The sequence below is a fragment of the Brachyhypopomus gauderio genome, chromosome 14 (assembly GCF_052324685.1).
Source record: "Brachyhypopomus gauderio isolate BG-103 chromosome 14, BGAUD_0.2, whole genome shotgun sequence".
In the NCBI taxonomy this organism is placed as follows: Eukaryota; Metazoa; Chordata; class Actinopteri; order Gymnotiformes; family Hypopomidae; genus Brachyhypopomus; species Brachyhypopomus gauderio.
In genome coordinates this window covers 858,006-876,913 of record NC_135224.1, presented here as the reverse complement: position 1 = coordinate 876,913, position 18,908 = coordinate 858,006, and the positions used below count along the sequence as shown (strand labels likewise).

The 18,908-nt window shown below is 47.9% G+C and overlaps 1 protein-coding gene across 1 annotated transcript in view; it reads right to left on the bottom strand.

Moving 5' to 3' along the window:
* LOC143474465 (uncharacterized) overlaps positions 1-18,908 on the bottom strand; it is a 125,137-nt gene that overhangs the window by 51,618 nt on the left and 54,611 nt on the right. The window contains exons 12-16 of the mRNA XM_076971931.1: positions 14,114-14,224; positions 11,494-11,604; positions 7,352-7,462; positions 6,377-6,550; positions 5,677-5,847 (exon numbers count right to left, since the gene is read on the bottom strand). Coding sequence (XP_076828046.1) covers positions 5,677-5,847; positions 6,377-6,550; positions 7,352-7,462; positions 11,494-11,604; positions 14,114-14,224 — 678 coding nt within the window. The remainder of the gene's footprint in view (positions 1-5,676; positions 5,848-6,376; positions 6,551-7,351; positions 7,463-11,493; positions 11,605-14,113; positions 14,225-18,908) is intronic.

Sequence of the window (18,908 nt, the reverse complement as noted above, 5' to 3'; positions counted from 1 at the left end):
GTTACACTTTTTTTGTAATTAAATTACATAACGTCGTTACATGTAATTCGTTACTCCCCAACACTGATTACGACGAACATGTCGGATAGACACACCGCTGACAATTTAGCTGACAAGATCAATGATGTTGTGGAGACTTGGGCACTCTCCGGTCGCATTACAGCTTGTGTTCACTACAACGCTAGAAACATTGTCCAAGCATAGGCTCAATAATATTCTGTTGGCTCTCTATTTAATTTCTTCTCTTTTTTTTAAACATTTTTTTTTAATGTCTAATGTTTCAAATGCAAGAACGCAGCCAGTCCTTAATTTATTCCTTTTTTAAATGAAAGAATGTATTTTGTTATACCATAAAAATGTCCTAATGCATAATTACTTGAGCAATATATCATATAATACAATATAATTATCATAATATAATATATACTTTTTGAACAAAGTGTTTTAACTATTTAGCTGATATTTTTAAAGGCCCTATTGAAACACTGAAATTCAGGTGAAAAACGCCGCTTATCGATTAATCGAAAGTCGATCGATAAGATCAATCAACTAATGATTAATTAATTAATCGATAATTTGCATCCCTAGTTCAAATTGAGAAATGTTTATGGATAGAATAAGATCTGGTTGTTGTGACCAGAGGATTGTAGGTTTGATTCCCAGGCCTTAGGCCATGACTGAAGTGCCCTTGAACAATGTACTTAACCCTAACTGCTCCCTGGGGGCCGGGCTGCCCACCGCTCTGGTGACACCACTGACACTCTACACTGCCTCATCACATATTGAATAGTGGGACATTCATGTCTAAATGCCATTCACTGACTATCACTCGACCACAAACACACCACACACTCCTGGCCTCAATAAACAATAGTCAAGTAGCAGCAAAAACTGGCCAAAAACATAATTACATATTCCAGTCTCAGGGTTGCCAACTTTTCAAGATCGATTGGAGTGAGATTTGAACCTGGAGTGGGTGGCGAACATTACCGGGGCGGTGTAAATTGGACACAAATTAAGTATTATATCGCGATCGATCGCTCACCAGTGTTTGGCGCCACAGCGAACTAGTAACTCATTAAATCACAGATGTAGATCAGAGGTAAATAAACTAGATTTTTTTTTTCGGCATGAGAAATTGGAAGTGAGAGCGTGTGTGTCACGGTACGGCGGCCCCCTACTGGTTGCCCCCGTCTACAGCAGCAGCTTGTCCTGTGGGTGTGGCGTTGTGTTCGTCCCTCAGGTGGGCGGAGCCCGCGATCCGTCTCACCTGAGGGTCGTTTGTTCGTCTATATATGTCTTGTCTTTGTACCAGTTGACTGCTGGTTATTATATCCTTAATTCGGATCAGTTCACGGGTTTTGTTTGCCTGCTCGTCACAGAATAACCAGCCACCTTCGGAAGCCGCCAGTCTCCTTTACTTTTTCCTTCGTTCGTGGTCATGTCTCGTGGTAAGTGTTTAACAACAAACAAAACACCACGCAGACAAAGAGCCCCGCCGTGCTGAAACGTTGTGTGTGTGTGTGCAGCACGGCGGTGACCAGGGCAGTCGACCCCGGTCGGGCTCTTCGTGTTGTGTGGTCACGTGTGTGAGTGAACGGATGTATGGAACGTTGTGCGTCGCTCGCTTGTGTTAATTGTTTTTTTTTTTTTTTTTTTTTTTTTTGGCCCACCTCCACCCCCCCATCTTTGGAGGACAACTTTGTTTTTATGTACAGATTTAAATGGCAATTATAACAATTCTGTATAATATATAGTGTAGTGATAACAATATATAGTGATAACAATATGCAAAGTGATAATTATTGGGGTTAGGTGGACCAAGAAAAGAGGGGGAGAGAAATAATAAAAAGGGAAAAGACAGAGGTAGGAGAAGAAAGGAGAAGAAAAAGAAAAGAAGAAAAAATAATAATAATAATAATAAAATAAAAATAAAAAAAATTAATAATAATAAAATAATAATAATAATAATAATATTAATAAAATAAAACACGCAACCAGCTCAAATGACCACTGCAAAGAAGTACAGAAAGTAAACCAAATACATATAGTGCAGATGAGTGCGATGTATGGGTGTGTGTGAGTGTGTGTTTATGTGCAACCTAGAAGTGCAACATAGGATAGATGTATGGAATGTACTTACCAGCAAGGGTGGGTAGCTGCGACAGCATTCCCCCAGAGGCCAGAGGCGGGCGGAGAGAGACCCGGGAATCCCACCCGCCCACGGCCCCCCACAGAGCGGTGGAGTACCAGAGCCGCACTTCCCAGAAACCCTCACCCGCCCGCCCCCGCAGGCGGGAGAGAGAGACCCCGGACAGCGCCCCACCAGTCAAGGAGCGCAGGTCCAGGGGAACCAGAGGGAACAGAGCGCCTCCCCCCCAGGATGCCCCCCCCCCCAGGGGCCAGCGGCAAAACCACGGCGCCACGCGCCCGGAAAGCCACCCACCACCCGGCAGGGCCCACCTCCCGCCGAGGAGCACCCGGCCGCCCCATACCACCACCGCCCAGGGGAGCGGGCCAACCGCCCCTACGCCGGGGGGCCAAGCCGGACTCCGGAGCTCCAAGGCGCCCCCCCTCTGGAGTGGTGCAGTAGTCTCAGGGGAGTGTCCATGAGTGAACCGGGCACGACCAGCCCCGACCCAGAACCAGCTGTCCTCACCCACCTAACCAAACCCACCCTACATTCGCCCCTATACACCCCCACCATGTACACACCCACCCCCCCACACACACACACATACACTCATTCACCCTCACACCTCCAAACCTGGCCATATGTCCCCTCCCTCCAACACGCACTCATTCATCCACCCATTCAGAAACAAGAAGAAAACAAGGACAGAGACACACACTTATCCAGACTAGCACACCCTCTGCGGCAGGGGCAAATGGCTGGACCAGCAAGGACCAGTAGCGGTCCTAGGAAGCCACCAGCCCAGTCCCGTGCCAGCAACCCCCCCCCCCCCCCCCCCCCCCGCCCCGGCAGGGAGCAGGAAGTGGGTGAAGGAAGGCTTTCCCACCCCTCCACCCCCAGTGTTGTGTGTAGGTGTTGGTGTATATGCATGTGTCGTAGTGTGTGATACTATGGTGCAGTTAAAATTGAGGGGACAGGTGCTAGGACAAACGTGAGTGCATGTCCACACCGTCCCCTCAAAGGCCCTCAATGTCTAAAGTGCAGTAAAAACTGAGGGACAGACAGTGGTGAGGAGACGGGTGAACCATGGCAGCAGGCCCACCTCGTCAACCTCTGGGTACCTGCCTGTCCCCAGAATCCTAAATGAGCAAGGATGTGTGTGTGTGTGTGTGTGTGTGTGTGTGTGTGTGGGGGGGGGGGGGGGGGGGGGGGGTGGGAATGCTTAGGTCCAGAGGAAAGGGTCCTCTGGAAGAGGAGAGCCAGCTTGCTAGCTGGCTCATTGAGCACCGAACTTCACTGCCCCCCCAGCTCAAGGCAGGGAGCGGTCGACCCGGGGAGACCAGGGCGGCAATCCCCCCCACCACCACATCCAAGCCCGGATCCACACCACCCCCACCACAGAGAGCAGCCGGTCCGCACATCCACATACACCTAGACACACATTTCTTTCATACACGTATGCACTCACACACATTTAACCCATAAATATATACATATATACACATATACATACATACATCCATCCATATATATAAATATATACATACACATACATACATATATACATATATATCTACACATACATATACACCCACACACGCTAGTCCCATATACACCACACCCCTGTGTATGCACCCACAACCATACCAATCGCACAGTGAACAAACGATGACAGACATCAACAGTATTGAGGACATGCTGGTCGGAGTCCGGAACCCTACCTCCCGGCCCACCCCAGATATCCCCATCATCCACCACCCCACTCCCACCACCCAGGCACCTCGGAGCCCCAAGGCCCAGACCCGACCCCCCGACCCAGGCCGACCGACCCACCCCCCCCAGCGGCGCAACCGCAGCGGCGCAGGTCCCCCCGCACGGGCAGGGCCCGTGTTAATTGTTGAATGTGTTGTGTGTGACGCTGTCGCCGCTCGTCACGGTCGCCTCGCTCCCCCGTGTGTCTAGTGTTTTATGTGGGGAGCGACTGCGAACTTGAGCGGCGCGTCACCACTGTTTGTGTAGAGCGCGCATGTGTGGGTCCTGTCCGTTTGCACCGTGCTTTTGTCTAGTCTTTGTGTGTTTTGTCCTAGCGTGCTTGTGAACTGTTGTGTGTAATTCCACACATGCTCCTCCCCCTTGAGTGTGTGTGTGGGGGTGGACCAGTGATGGTCCCGTGCCACGGGGAGTGGCACGGAGGGCGTCGCTCCTAAGGGAGGCCCTGACTAGGAACGTGGGGGGTTCTCCTGAGCAGGTGGAACTCCCCTGCTAAGACGGAGACCCCTCCCCCATTGTAAGGGGGATCAGGGCAGTGCGCGTCTGTGTTTTGTGTTGGTGTGTGTGGGTGTGTGTGCATTTTGTGTTTTATGTGCAGGTGCTTCTCCCTGGCGGTGGATCGTGGCATTCCTGGACCTTGTGGGGGTCTCCATCTGGCAGGAGCCCCCTTATGTTGTGAGGTGACCGGAGCCCGGTCGGAAAGAGCCCCTCCCTAGAGGGCTGGGGCCCCCGGATGTTTGGGGACGATAGGGCTCTGGTCCGAAGAGCTCCTGCTGAAGATGGAGATTCTCCCTCCTGCTCGGGGTGACCAGGAGGCCCTTGGGGGCTGTTCCCCAGCCCGCGATAAGGGCGCTCTGGGCCTCGGTCTCTGGCGCTCCTGGGTTTGGTGGAGGAGTCCACCTCGTAAAGTCAGGCCCCGGCTGGGGCTGACTCCCCAGGAGGCTGGGGTGGCCCCTAGCAGAAGGCAGGGGCCAGCTCCGGGAGGAGGTAGGTCCAGGAGGTGACTTAGCCACGCCCCAGGGAGGTAACCTGCACACATACACCCCGGACGGACACGGAGCCGTGGCCCGCCGTCCTTGCACCTGTGGGGCTATGCGGCTTAAGGCCGGTTAGGGCGTGAGGGCCCTGTGACCGACCGGGGTGTGGTTTTGTCTTGTTGACGGCCCAGTCGGTCCAGGGTCCCGCCCAGGTAGGCGAGCTAACCTGTGTTTGTGTTTTGTGTTTCAGCTCCGGGACTACAGGGGGTGTGTCCCTTGTCCCTGCCTGCCTGCCCCTTTGTTTTGTGTGCTGCTGCTGTAGGCCGCACAGCCGGTGGAGGGGAGTGCGGCTTGGAGGGGGGATCTGTCACGGTACGGCGGCCCCCTACAGGTCGCCCCCGTCTACAGCAGCAGCTTGTCCTGTGGGTGGGCGGAGCCCGCGATCCGTCTCACCTGAGGGTCGTTTGTTCGTCTATATATGTCTTGTCTTTGTACCAGTTGACTGCTGGTTATTATATCCTTAATTCAGATCAGTTCACGGGTTTTGGTTTGCGCACTTTACATATTAAACCATCCTATTTCCCTGAGACTTGGCGTGATCGCTTCCATTTATTTTCGCTCACCCTGCCTGTCACAGTCAAATGCGTGTGTCTCACGCTCAATGCGTGAGAGTTGGCAACCCTGCAGTCTATATGCTAGCAATATTATTAACAAAATAATCCATTAATTAATACTGTGTGTGTGTGTGACATATATGTATAGCTTTATTAGTGTTATGAAGGTAATAGTTCTCACTGTAGTTTCTCCAGTTTGCAGTCAGGGTTCTTCAGTAGTCTGCAGAGATTTTCAACTCCTGGTGTGTTTGGTTTACTCCCATTCAGATTTAACTCTCTCAGGTGTGAGGGGTTTAAAATGAGAGCTGAAAACAAACCACTAAACTCTGACTTACTGCCTGTTTGATGCAGCCTACAGAGCAAAAGAAAGAACAAGACACAGTACACATGAGATGGTTAGATCAGACCCTAGTTGGAGACACAGTACACATAAGATGGTTAGATCAGACCCTAGATGGAGACACAATACACATGGTATAGTTAGATCAGACCCTAGATGGAGACACAGTACACATGAGATGGTTAGATCTGACCCTAGATGGAGACACAATACACATGAGACGGTTAGATCTGACCACAGATGGTGACACATTACACATGAGCTGGTTAGATCAGACCCTAGATGGAGACACAGCACATATGGCCATCAGACTTTTAATTTAAAATGGCATTTCAAAATTCCACCTACATTTCCTTAGGAAAGCAAACTTTCAATACTCTTAAATACATACTTGAACAAGTTTTCACCCATTTCATTCAAATCCCAAAACAACAGAAATATTTTTCAATGATAAATATGCAAAATGTAATAAGCTGATGTCCAGTGTGTAATGACATCAGTGTACCAGAAAAACTATGATTGTTCTAATTAGATTTCTTACATGAGTTTTTGCAGTCTGAAGTGTGAATCCTGCAGTAGAGCCCATATCTTCTCTATTCTGAGGTCTTCTGGTTTAGATTTACTCAGATTCAGCTCTCTCAGCAGTAAGGGGTTTGTTCTCAGAGCTTTAGTCAGAGAATCACAGGCTTCCTCTGCAGCAGGAATCTTCAACAGTCTGTAGAGAGGGAGGGACATGCAGTTATGATAAATGTTCAGTATAATGGAGTAAGGAGTGTCCACCCTTGTTCTTTTTACACCCTCTCTCATCTACCCTTGTTCTGTCTACACCCTCTCTCATCCACCCTTGTTCTGTCTACACCCTCTCTCATCCACCCTTGTTCTGTCTACACCCTCTCTAATCCACCCTTGTCCTGTCTACACCTTCATCCACCCTTTTTCTGTCTTCCCCTCTCCCACACCTCCCTAAATGTAGTGTCTAGTAGTGGGTTGATCTGGAGTTGCCATATAATGAAAAATTCCTCTGGGGTCAGAGCCTTTTCCAATAAAGCTCTATATAATGGGGAATAACCTCCCTGTCAATGTTTGAGAAACACAATCTCAGCATTTAACTTTAGGCTGAAAACCCCATTTGTATAGGCAGACATTTTATTAAAAACTTCTTTACTGAAACGTCTGTCACTACTGGAAAATTATCATAGGCTGCTGATGGTCACAGAGGCAATAAATTGGCTGCCATGTATTAGAATACATACATGTCTAAAAACACAGATTTAATTCATGGTCACACAAGCCTTTCATTATTTGTGATTATTATTTGCACTAGCACAATTGTAGTGATGATCATATAGTGTAAACATGGCTTTGGTCAGACTAGTATCACACACTGGTGTGTATGGAGACATAAGTGATGTGTCCTATCAAGCTAATATGAATTAGCATGTACTCACTGCATTACAGTGGTATGCAGGTCTCTGAGGATGAGATTAGAGTGATCAAGAGGATGAGAAATGAATACCTCTCCTTCAGGACTGATCCTTCTCTGAAGGTGAGAGGGAGATCCATTGACCCATCACTCTTCATGGACACACAGCTGGGTTGAGGGGAGTTTGGTCTTGCAGCAGCTCCACTAGAAACAAAGACAAACTGATGTCCGTCTACACACTCATTCTGAGTCCATGACTCTGGGGTTACTCAATAATCAGCTGATGAGAACTTGGCTAAAAAGTAGGAGCTCTAAATCGGTTCATATAAGAACAAACTTATTGAAAGTAGCACAATTAAAGTGATATTGACACACAGCCTTTTCCCAGTGTGTCAGTTATCAGTTAAGTGAATCAGTTGTTTTAACTCTTCACAACTTAAATACCCTCAGTGCGACTGTCCAAACCACCAGCAGAAACACTGCCTCAGCCTCGTAACATAACTGCATCTTATTCAATTATTTAATGTGAAATCAGTTGCACTGATAAAATTTTCTCCTCTGTGAAAGAATCAATGTATATTTTTATGATTATTTTATTAATACTTTTAATTCTGTTTTATATTTTGACATTATAGTTGTGGATATCTGTATTCTTTCTAAATGTCTCTGTAACTCTTCTGTGTTTTGGTGACTGACTTTGAGCCATAAAGGTCAGGAGGTCATGATGCCTCATCCACCCTTGTTCTGTCTACACCTTCATCCACCCTTGTTCTGTCTACACCCTCCCTCATCCACCCTTGTTCTGTCTACACCCTCCATCATCCACCTTTATACTGTCTACACCCTCCCTCATCCACCCTTGTTCTGTCTACACCCTTCATCATCCACCTTTATACTGTCTACACCCTCCATTATCCACCCTTGTTCTGTCTACACCTTCATCCACCCTTGTTCTGTCTACACCCTCCCTCATCCACCTTTGAACTGTCTACACCTTCATCCACCCTTGTTCTGTCTACACCCTCCATCATCCACCCTTGTTCTGTCTACACCTTCATCCACCCTTGTTCTGTCTACACCCTCCATCATCCACCCTTGTTCTGTCTACACCCTCCCTCATCCACCTTTATACTGTCTACACCTTCATCCACCCTTGTTCTGTCTACACCCTCCCTCATCCACCCTTGTTCTGTCTACACCTTCATCCATCCTTGTTCTGTCTACACCTTCATCCATCCTTGTTCTGTCTACACCTTCATCCACCCTTGTTCTGTCTACACCCTCCCTCATCCACCCTTGTTCTGTCTACACCTTCATCCACCCTTGTTCTGTCTACACCCTCCCTCATCCACCTTTATACTGTCTACACCCTCCATCATCCACCTTTATACTGTCTACACCCTCCCTCATCCACCCTTGTTCTGTCTACACCCTCCATCATCCACCTTTATACTGTCTACACCCTCCCTCATCCACCCTTGTTCTGTCTACACCCTCCATCATCCACCTTTATACTGTCTACACCCTCCATCATCCACCCTTGTTCTGTCTACACCCTCCCTCATCCACCTTTATACTGTCTACACCTTCATCCACCCTTGTTCTGTCTACACCCTCCCTCATCCACCCTTGTTCTGTCTACACCTTCATCCATCCTTGTTCTGTCTACACCTTCATCCACCCTTGTTCTGTCTACACCCTCCCTCATCCACCTTTATACTGTCTACACCTTCATCCACCCTTGTTCTGTCTACACCCTCCCTCATCCACCCTTGTTCTGTCTACACCTTCATCCATCCTTGTTCTGTCTACACCTTCATCCACCCTTGTTCTGTCTACACCCTCCCTCATCCACCTTTATACTGTCTACACCTTCATCCACCCTTGTTCTGTCTACACCCTCCCTCATCCACCCTTGTTCTGTCTACACCTTCATCCACCCTTGTTCTGTCTACACCCTCCCTCATCCACCTTTATACTGTCTACACCCTCCATCATCCACCCTTGTTCTGTCTACACCCTCCATCATCCACCTTTATACTGTCTACATCCTCCCTCATCCACCCTTGTTCTGTCTACACCCTCCATCATCCACCTTTATACTGTCTACACCCTCCATCATCCACCCTTGTTCTGTCTACACCCTCCATCATCCACCTTTATACTGTCTACACCCTCCCTCATCCACCCTTGTTCTGTCTACACCCTCCATCATCCACCTTTATACTGTCTACACCCTCCCTCATCCACCATTGTTCTGTCTACACCCTCCATCATCCACCTTTATACTGTCTACACCCTCCCTCATCCACCCTTGTTCTGTCTACACCCTCCCTCATCCACCTTTATACTGTCTACACCCTCCCTCATCCACCCTTGTTCTGTCTACACCCTCCATCATCCACCTTTATACTGTCTACACCCTCCCTCATCCACCCTTGTTCTGTCTACACCCTCCATCATCCACCTTTATACTGTCTACACCCTCCATCATCCACCTTTATACTGTCTACACCCTCCCTCATCCACCCTTGTTCTGTCTACACCCTCCATCATCCACCTTTATACTGTCTACACCCTCCATCATCCACCCTTGTTCTGTCTACACCCTCCATCATCCACCTTTATACTGTCTACACCCTCCCTCATCCACCCTTGTTCTGTCTACACCCTCCATCATCCACCTTTATACTGTCTACACCCTCCCTCATCCACCCTTGTTCTGTCTACACCCTCCATCATCCACCTTTATACTGTCTACACCCTCCATCATCCACCCTTGTTCTGTCTACACCCTCCCTCATCCACCTTTAAACTGTCTACACCTTCATCCACCTTTAAACTGTCTACACCTTCATCCACCCTTGTTCTGTCTACACCCTCCATCATCCACCCTTGTTCTGTCTACACCTTCATCCACCCTTGTTCTGTCTACACCCTCCCTCATCCACCCTTGTTCTGTGTACACCCTCCATCATCCACCCTTGTTCTGTCTACACCCTCCCTCATCCACCTTTATACTGTCTACACCTTCATCCACCCTTGTTCTGTCTACACCCTCCCTCATCCACCCTTGTTCTGTCTACACCTTCATCCATCCTTGTTCTGTCTACACCTTCATCCACCCTTGTTCTGTCTACACCCTCCCTCATCCACCTTTATACTGTCTACACCTTCATCCACCCTTGTTCTGTCTACACCCTCCCTCATCCACCTTTAAACTGTCTACACCTTCATCCACACTTGTTCTGTCTACACCCTCCATCATCCACCCTTGTTCTGTCTACACCTTCATCCACCCTTGTTCTGTTTACACCCTCCCTCATCCACCCTTGTTCTGTGTACACCCTCCATCATCCACCCTTGTTCTGTCTACACCCTCCATCATCCACCCTTGTTCTGTCTACACCCTCCCTCATCCACCTTTATACTGTCTACACCTTCATCCACCCTTGTTCTGTCTACACCTCCCTCATCCACCCTTGTTCTGTCTACACCTTCATCCAATCTTGTTCTGTCTACACCTTCATCCACCCTTGTTCTGTCTACACCCTCCCTCATCCACTCTTGTTCTGTCTACACCTTCATCCACCCTTGTTCTGTCTACACCCTCCCTCATCCACCTTTATACTGTCTACACCCTCCCTCATCCACCCTTGTTCTGTCTACACCCTCCCTCATCCACCTTTATACTGTCTACACCTTCATCCACCCTTGTTCTGTCTACACCTCCCTCATCCACCCTTGTTCTGTCTACACCTTCATCCAATCTTGTTCTGTCTACACCCTCATCCACCCTTGTTCTGTCTACACCCTCCATCATCCACCCTTGTTCTGTCTACATCTTCATCCACCCTTATTCTGTCTACACCCTCCCTCATCCACCTTTATACTGTCTACACCTTCATCCACCCTTGTTCTGTCTACACCCTCCCTCATCCACCCTTGTTCTGTCTACACCCTCCCTCATCCACCCTTGTTCTTTTTACACCCTTTTTCTTTTACACAAGCCTTTCATGATTTGTGATTATTATCTGCACTAGCACAATTGTAGTGATGATCATATAGTGTAAACATGGCTTTGGTCAGACTAGTATCACACACTGGTGTGTATGGAGACATAAGTGATGTGTCCTATCAAGTTAATATGAATTAGCATGTACTCACTGCATTACAGTGGTATGCAGGTCTCTGAGGATGAGATTAGAGTGATCAAGAGGATGTGAAATGAATACCTCTCCTTCAAGACTGATCCTTCTCTGAAGGTGAGAGGGAGATCCATTGACCCATCACTCTTCATGGACACACAGCTGGGTTGAGGGGAGTTTGGTCTTGCAGCAGCTCCACTAGAAACAAAGACAAACTGATGTCCGTCTACACACTCATTCTGAGTCCATGACTCTGGGTTTAATCAATAATCAACTGATGAGAACTTGGCTAAAAAGTAGGAGCTCTAAATCGGTTCATATAAGAACAAACTTGTTGAAAGTAGCAAGATTAAAGTGATATTGACACACAGCCTTTTCCCAGTGTGTCAGTTATCAGTTAAGTGAATCAGTTGTGTTAAACTCTTCACAACTTAAAATACCCTCAGTGCGACTGTCCAAACCACCAGCAGAAACACTGCCTCAGCCTCGTAACATAACTGCATCTTATTCAATGATTTAATGTGAAATCAGTTGCACTGATAACATTTTCCTCATCTGTGAAAGAATCAATGTATATTTTTATGATTATTTTATTATTACTTTTAATTCTGTTTTATATTTTGACATTATAGTTGTGGATATCTGTATTCTTTCTTAATGTCTCTGTAACTCTTCTGTGTTTTGGTGACTGACTTTGAGCCATAAAGGTCAGGAGGTCATGATGCCTCATCCACCCTTGTTCTGTCTACACCTTCATCCACCCTTGTTCTGTCTACACCCTCCCTCATCCACCCTTGTTCTGTCTACACCCTCCCTCATCCACCCTTGTTCTGTCTACACCTTCCATCATCCACCCTTGTTCTGTCTACACCCTTCCTCATCCACCCTTGTTCTGTCTACACCTTCATCCACCCTTGTTCTGTCTACACCTTCATCCACCCTTGTCCTGTCTACCCCCTCCCTCATCCACCTTTATACTGTCTACACCCTCCCTCATCCACCCTTGTTCTGTCTACACCCTCCATCATCCACCTTTATACTGTCTACACCCTCCATCATCCACCCTTGTTCTGTCTACACCCTCCATCATCCACCTTTATACTGTCTACACCCTCCCTCATCCACCCTTGTTCTGTCTACACCCTCCATCATCCACCTTTATACTGTCTACACCCTCCCTCATCCACCCTTGTTCTGTCTACACCCTCCATCATCCACCTTTATACTGTCTACACCCTCCATCATCCACCCTTGTTCTGTCTACACCCTCCCTCATCCACCTTTAAACTGTCTACACCTTCATCCACCTTTAAACTGTCTACACCTTCATCCACCCTTGTTCTGTCTACACCCTCCATCATCCACCCTTGTTCTGTCTACACCTTCATCCACCCTTGTTCTGTCTACACCCTCCCTCATCCACCCTTGTTCTGTGTACACCCTCCATCATCCACCCTTGTTCTGTCTACACCCTCCCTCATCCACCTTTATACTGTCTACACCTTCATCCACCCTTGTTCTGTCTACACCCTCCCTCATCCACCCTTGTTCTGTCTACACCTTCATCCATCCTTGTTCTGTCTACACCTTCATCCACCCTTGTTCTGTCTACACCCTCCCTCATCCACCTTTATACTGTCTACACCTTCATCCACCCTTGTTCTGTCTACACCCTCCCTCATCCACCTTTAAACTGTCTACACCTTCATCCACACTTGTTCTGTCTACACCCTCCATCATCCACCCTTGTTCTGTCTACACCTTCATCCACCCTTGTTCTGTTTACACCCTCCCTCATCCACCCTTGTTCTGTGTACACCCTCCATCATCCACCCTTGTTCTGTCTACACCCTCCATCATCCACCCTTGTTCTGTCTACACCCTCCCTCATCCACCTTTATACTGTCTACACCTTCATCCACCCTTGTTCTGTCTACACCTCCCTCATCCACCCTTGTTCTGTCTACACCTTCATCCAATCTTGTTCTGTCTACACCTTCATCCACCCTTGTTCTGTCTACACCCTCCCTCATCCACTCTTGTTCTGTCTACACCTTCATCCACCCTTGTTCTGTCTACACCCTCCCTCATCCACCTTTATACTGTCTACACCCTCCCTCATCCACCCTTGTTCTGTCTACACCCTCCCTCATCCACCTTTATACTGTCTACACCTTCATCCACCCTTGTTCTGTCTACACCTCCCTCATCCACCCTTGTTCTGTCTACACCTTCATCCAATCTTGTTCTGTCTACACCCTCATCCACCCTTGTTCTGTCTACACCCTCCATCATCCACCCTTGTTCTGTCTACATCTTCATCCACCCTTATTCTGTCTACACCCTCCCTCATCCACCTTTATACTGTCTACACCTTCATCCACCCTTGTTCTGTCTACACCCTCCCTCATCCACCCTTGTTCTGTCTACACCCTCCCTCATCCACCCTTGTTCTTTTTACACCCTTTTTCTTTTACACAAGCCTTTCATGATTTGTGATTATTATCTGCACTAGCACAATTGTAGTGATGATCATATAGTGTAAACATGGCTTTGGTCAGACTAGTATCACACACTGGTGTGTATGGAGACATAAGTGATGTGTCCTATCAAGTTAATATGAATTAGCATGTACTCACTGCATTACAGTGGTATGCAGGTCTCTGAGGATGAGATTAGAGTGATCAAGAGGATGTGAAATGAATACCTCTCCTTCAAGACTGATCCTTCTCTGAAGGTGAGAGGGAGATCCATTGACCCATCACTCTTCATGGACACACAGCTGGGTTGAGGGGAGTTTGGTCTTGCAGCAGCTCCACTAGAAACAAAGACAAACTGATGTCCGTCTACACACTCATTCTGAGTCCATGACTCTGGGTTTAATCAATAATCAACTGATGAGAACTTGGCTAAAAAGTAGGAGCTCTAAATCGGTTCATATAAGAACAAACTTGTTGAAAGTAGCAAGATTAAAGTGATATTGACACACAGCCTTTTCCCAGTGTGTCAGTTATCAGTTAAGTGAATCAGTTGTGTTAAACTCTTCACAACTTAAAATACCCTCAGTGCGACTGTCCAAACCACCAGCAGAAACACTGCCTCAGCCTCGTAACATAACTGCATCTTATTCAATGATTTAATGTGAAATCAGTTGCACTGATAACATTTTCCTCATCTGTGAAAGAATCAATGTATATTTTTATGATTATTTTATTATTACTTTTAATTCTGTTTTATATTTTGACATTATAGTTGTGGATATCTGTATTCTTTCTAAATGTCTCTGTAACTCTTCTGTGTTTTGGTGACTGACTTTGAGCCATAAAGGTCAGGAGGTCATGATGCCTCATCCACCCTTGTTCTGTCTACACCTTCATCCACCCTTGTTCTGTCTACACCCTCCCTCATCCACCCTTGTTCTGTCTACACCCTCCCTCATCCACCCTTGTTCTGTCTACACCTTCCATCATCCACCCTTGTTCTGTCTACACCCTTCCTCATCCACCCTTGTTCTGTCTACACCTTCATCCACCCTTGTTCTGTCTACACCTTCATCCACCCTTGTCCTGTCTACCCCCTCCCTCATCCACCTTTATACTGTCTACACCCTCCCTCATCCACCCTTGTTCTGTCTACACCCTCCATCATCCACCTTTATACTGTCTACACCCTCCATCATCCACCCTTGTTCTGTCTACACCCTCCATCATCCACCTTTATACTGTCTACACCCTCCCTCATCCACCCTTGTTCTGTCTACACCCTCCATCATCCACCTTTATACTGTCTACACCCTCCCTCATCCACCCTTGTTCTGTCTACACCCTCCATCATCCACCTTTATACTGTCTACACCCTCCATCATCCACCCTTGTTCTGTCTACACCCTCCCTCATCCACCTTTAAACTGTCTACACCTTCATCCACCTTTAAACTGTCTACACCTTCATCCACCCTTGTTCTGTCTACACCCTCCATCATCCACCCTTGTTCTGTCTACACCTTCATCCACCCTTGTTCTGTCTACACCCTCCCTCATCCACCCTTGTTCTGTGTACACCCTCCATCATCCACCCTTGTTCTGTCTACACCCTCCCTCATCCACCCTTGATCTGTCTACACCTTCATCCACCCTTGTTCTGTCTACACCCTCCATCATCCACCCTTGTTCTGTCTACACCCTCCCTCATCCACCTTTATACTGTCTACACCCTCCCTCATCCACCCTTGTTCTGTCTACACCCTCCATCATCCACCTTTATACTGTCTACACCCTCCCTCATCCACCCTTGTTCTGTCTACACCCTCCATCATACACCTTTATACAGTCTACACCCTCCATCATCCACCCTTGTTCTGTCTACACCCTCCATCATCCACCTTTATACTGTCTACACCCTCCCTCATCCACCCTTGTTCTGTCTACACCCTCCATCATCCACCTTTATACTGTCTACACCCTCCCTCATCCACCCTTGTTCTTTCTACACCCTCCATCATCCACCCTTGTTCTGTCTACACCCTCCCTCATCCACCTTTAAACTGTCTACACCTTCATCCACCTTTAAACTGTCTACACCTTCATCCACCCTTGCTCTGTCTACACCCTCCATCATCCACCCTTGTTCTGTCTACACCTTCATCCACCCTTGTTCTGTCTACACCTTCATCCACCCTTGTTCTGTCTACACCCTCCCTCATCCACCCTTGTTCTGTGTACACCCTCCATCATCCACCCTTGTTCTGTCTACACCCTCCATCATCCACCATTGTTCTGTCTACACCCTCCCTCATCCACCTTTATACTGTCTACACCTTCATCCACCCTTGTTCTGTCTACACCCTCCCTCATCCACCCTTGTTCTGTCTACACCTTCATCCACCCTTGTTCTGTCTACACCCTCCCTCATCCACCTTTATACTGTCTACACCTTCATCCACCTTTATACTGTCTACACCCTCCCTCATCCACCCTTGTTCTGTCTACACCCTCCATCATCCACCATTGTTCTGTCTACACCCTCCCTCATCCACCTTTATACTGTCTACACCTTCATCCACCCTTGTTCTGTCTACACCCTCCATCATCCACCCTTGTTCTGTCTACACCTTCATCCACCCTTGTTCTGTCTACACCCTCCCTCATCCACCCTTGTTCTGTGTACACCCTCCATCATCCACCCTTGTTCTGTCTACACCCTCCATCATCCACCCTTGTTCTGTCTACACCCTCCCTCATCCACCTTTATACTGTCTACACCTTCATCCACCCTTGTTCTGTCTACAACCTCCCTCATCCACCCTTGTTCTGTCTACACCTTCATCCATCCTTGTTCTGTCTACACCTTCATCCACCCTTGTTCTGTCTACACCCTCCCTCATCCACCTTTATACTGTCTACACCTTCATCCACCCTTGTTCTGTCTACACCTTCATCCACCCTTGTTCTGTCTACACCCTCCCTCATACACCTTTAAACTGTCTACACCTTCATCCACCCTTGTTCTGTCTACACCCTCCATCATCCACCCTTGGTCTGTCTACACCTTCATCCACCCTTGTTCTGTCTACACCCTCCCTCATCCACCCTTGTTCTGTCTACACCCTCCATCATCCACCCTTGTTCTGTCTACACCCTCCATCATCCACCCTTGTTCTGTCTACACCCTCCCTCATCCACCTTTATTCTGTCTACACCTTCATCCACCCTTGTTCTGTCTACACCTCCCTCATCCATCCTTGTTCTGTCTACACCTTCATCCACCCTTGTTCTGTCTATACCTTCATCCACCCTTGTTCTTTCTACACCCTCCATCATCCACCCTTGTTCTGTCTGCACCCTCTCTCATCCACCCTTGTTCTGTCTGCACCCTCCCTCATCCACCCTTGTTCTGTCTACACCCTCCATCATCCACCCTTGTTTTGTCTACACCCTCCCTCATCCACCTTTATACTGTCTACACCTTCATCCACCCTTGTTCTGTCTACACCCTCCCTCATCCACCCTTGTTCTGTCTACACCCTCCCTCATCCACCCTTGTTGTGTCTACACCCTCCCTCATCCACCCTTGTTGAGTCTACACCCTCCCTCATCCACCCATATTCTGTCTACACCCTCCCTCATCCACCCTTGATCTGTCTACACCTTCATCCACCCTTGTTCTGTCTACACCCTCCATCATCCACCCTTGTTCTGTCTACACCCTCCCTCATCCACCTTTATACTGTCTACACCCTCCCTCATCCACCCTTGTTCTGTCTACACCCTCCATCATCCACCTTTATACTGTCTACACCCTCCCTCATCCACCCTTGTTCTGTCTACACCCTCCATCATCCACCTTTATACAGTCTACACCCTCCATCATCCACCCTTGTTCTGTCTACACCCTCCATCATCCACCTTTATACTGTCTACACCCTCCCTCATCCACCCTTGTTCTGTCTACACCCTCCATCATCCACCTTTATACTGTCTACACCCTCCCTCATCCACCCTTGTTCTTTCTACACCCTCCATCATCCACCCTTGTTCTGTCTACACCCTCCCTCATCCACCTTTAAACTGTCTACACCTTCATCCACCTTTAAACTGTCTACACCTTCATCCACCCTTGTTCTGTCTACACCCTCCATCATCCACCCTTGTTCTGTCTACACCTTCATCCACCCTTGTTCTGTCTACACCTTCATCCACCCTTGTTCTGTCTACACCCTCCCTCATCCACCCTTGTTCTGTGTACACCCTCCATCATCCACCCTTGTTCTGTCTACACCCTCCATCATCCACCATTGTTCTGTCTACACCCTCCCTCATCCACCTTTATACTGTCTACACCTTCATCCACCCTTGTTCTGTCTACACCCTCCCTCATCCACCCTTGTTCTGTCTACACCTTCATCCATCCTTGTTCTGTCTACACCTTCATCCACCCTTGTTCTGTCTACACCCTCCCTCATCCACCTTTATACTGTCTACACCTTCATCCACCTTTATACTGTCTACACCCTCCCTCATCCACCCTTGTTCTGTCTACACCCTCCATCATCCACCTTTATACTGTCTACACCCTCCCTCATCCACCCTTGTTCTGTCTACACCCTCCATCATCCACCTTTATACTGTCTACACCCTCCCTCATCCACCCTTGTTCTTTCTACACCCTCCATCATCCACCCTTGTTCTGTCTACACCCTCCCTCATCCACCTTTAAACTGTCTACACCTTCATCCACCTTTAAACTGTCTACACCTTCATCCACCCTTGCTCTGTCTACACCCTCCCTCATCCACTCTTGTTCTGTCTATACCCTCCCTCATCCACCCTTGTTCTGTCTACACCCTCCCTCATCCACCCTTGTTCTGTCTACACCTTCATCCACCCTTGTTCTGTCTACACCCTCCCTCATCCACCTTTATACTGTCTACACCCTCCCTCATCCACCCTTGTTCTGTCTACACCCTCCATCATCCACCTTTATACTGTCTACACCCTCCCTCAT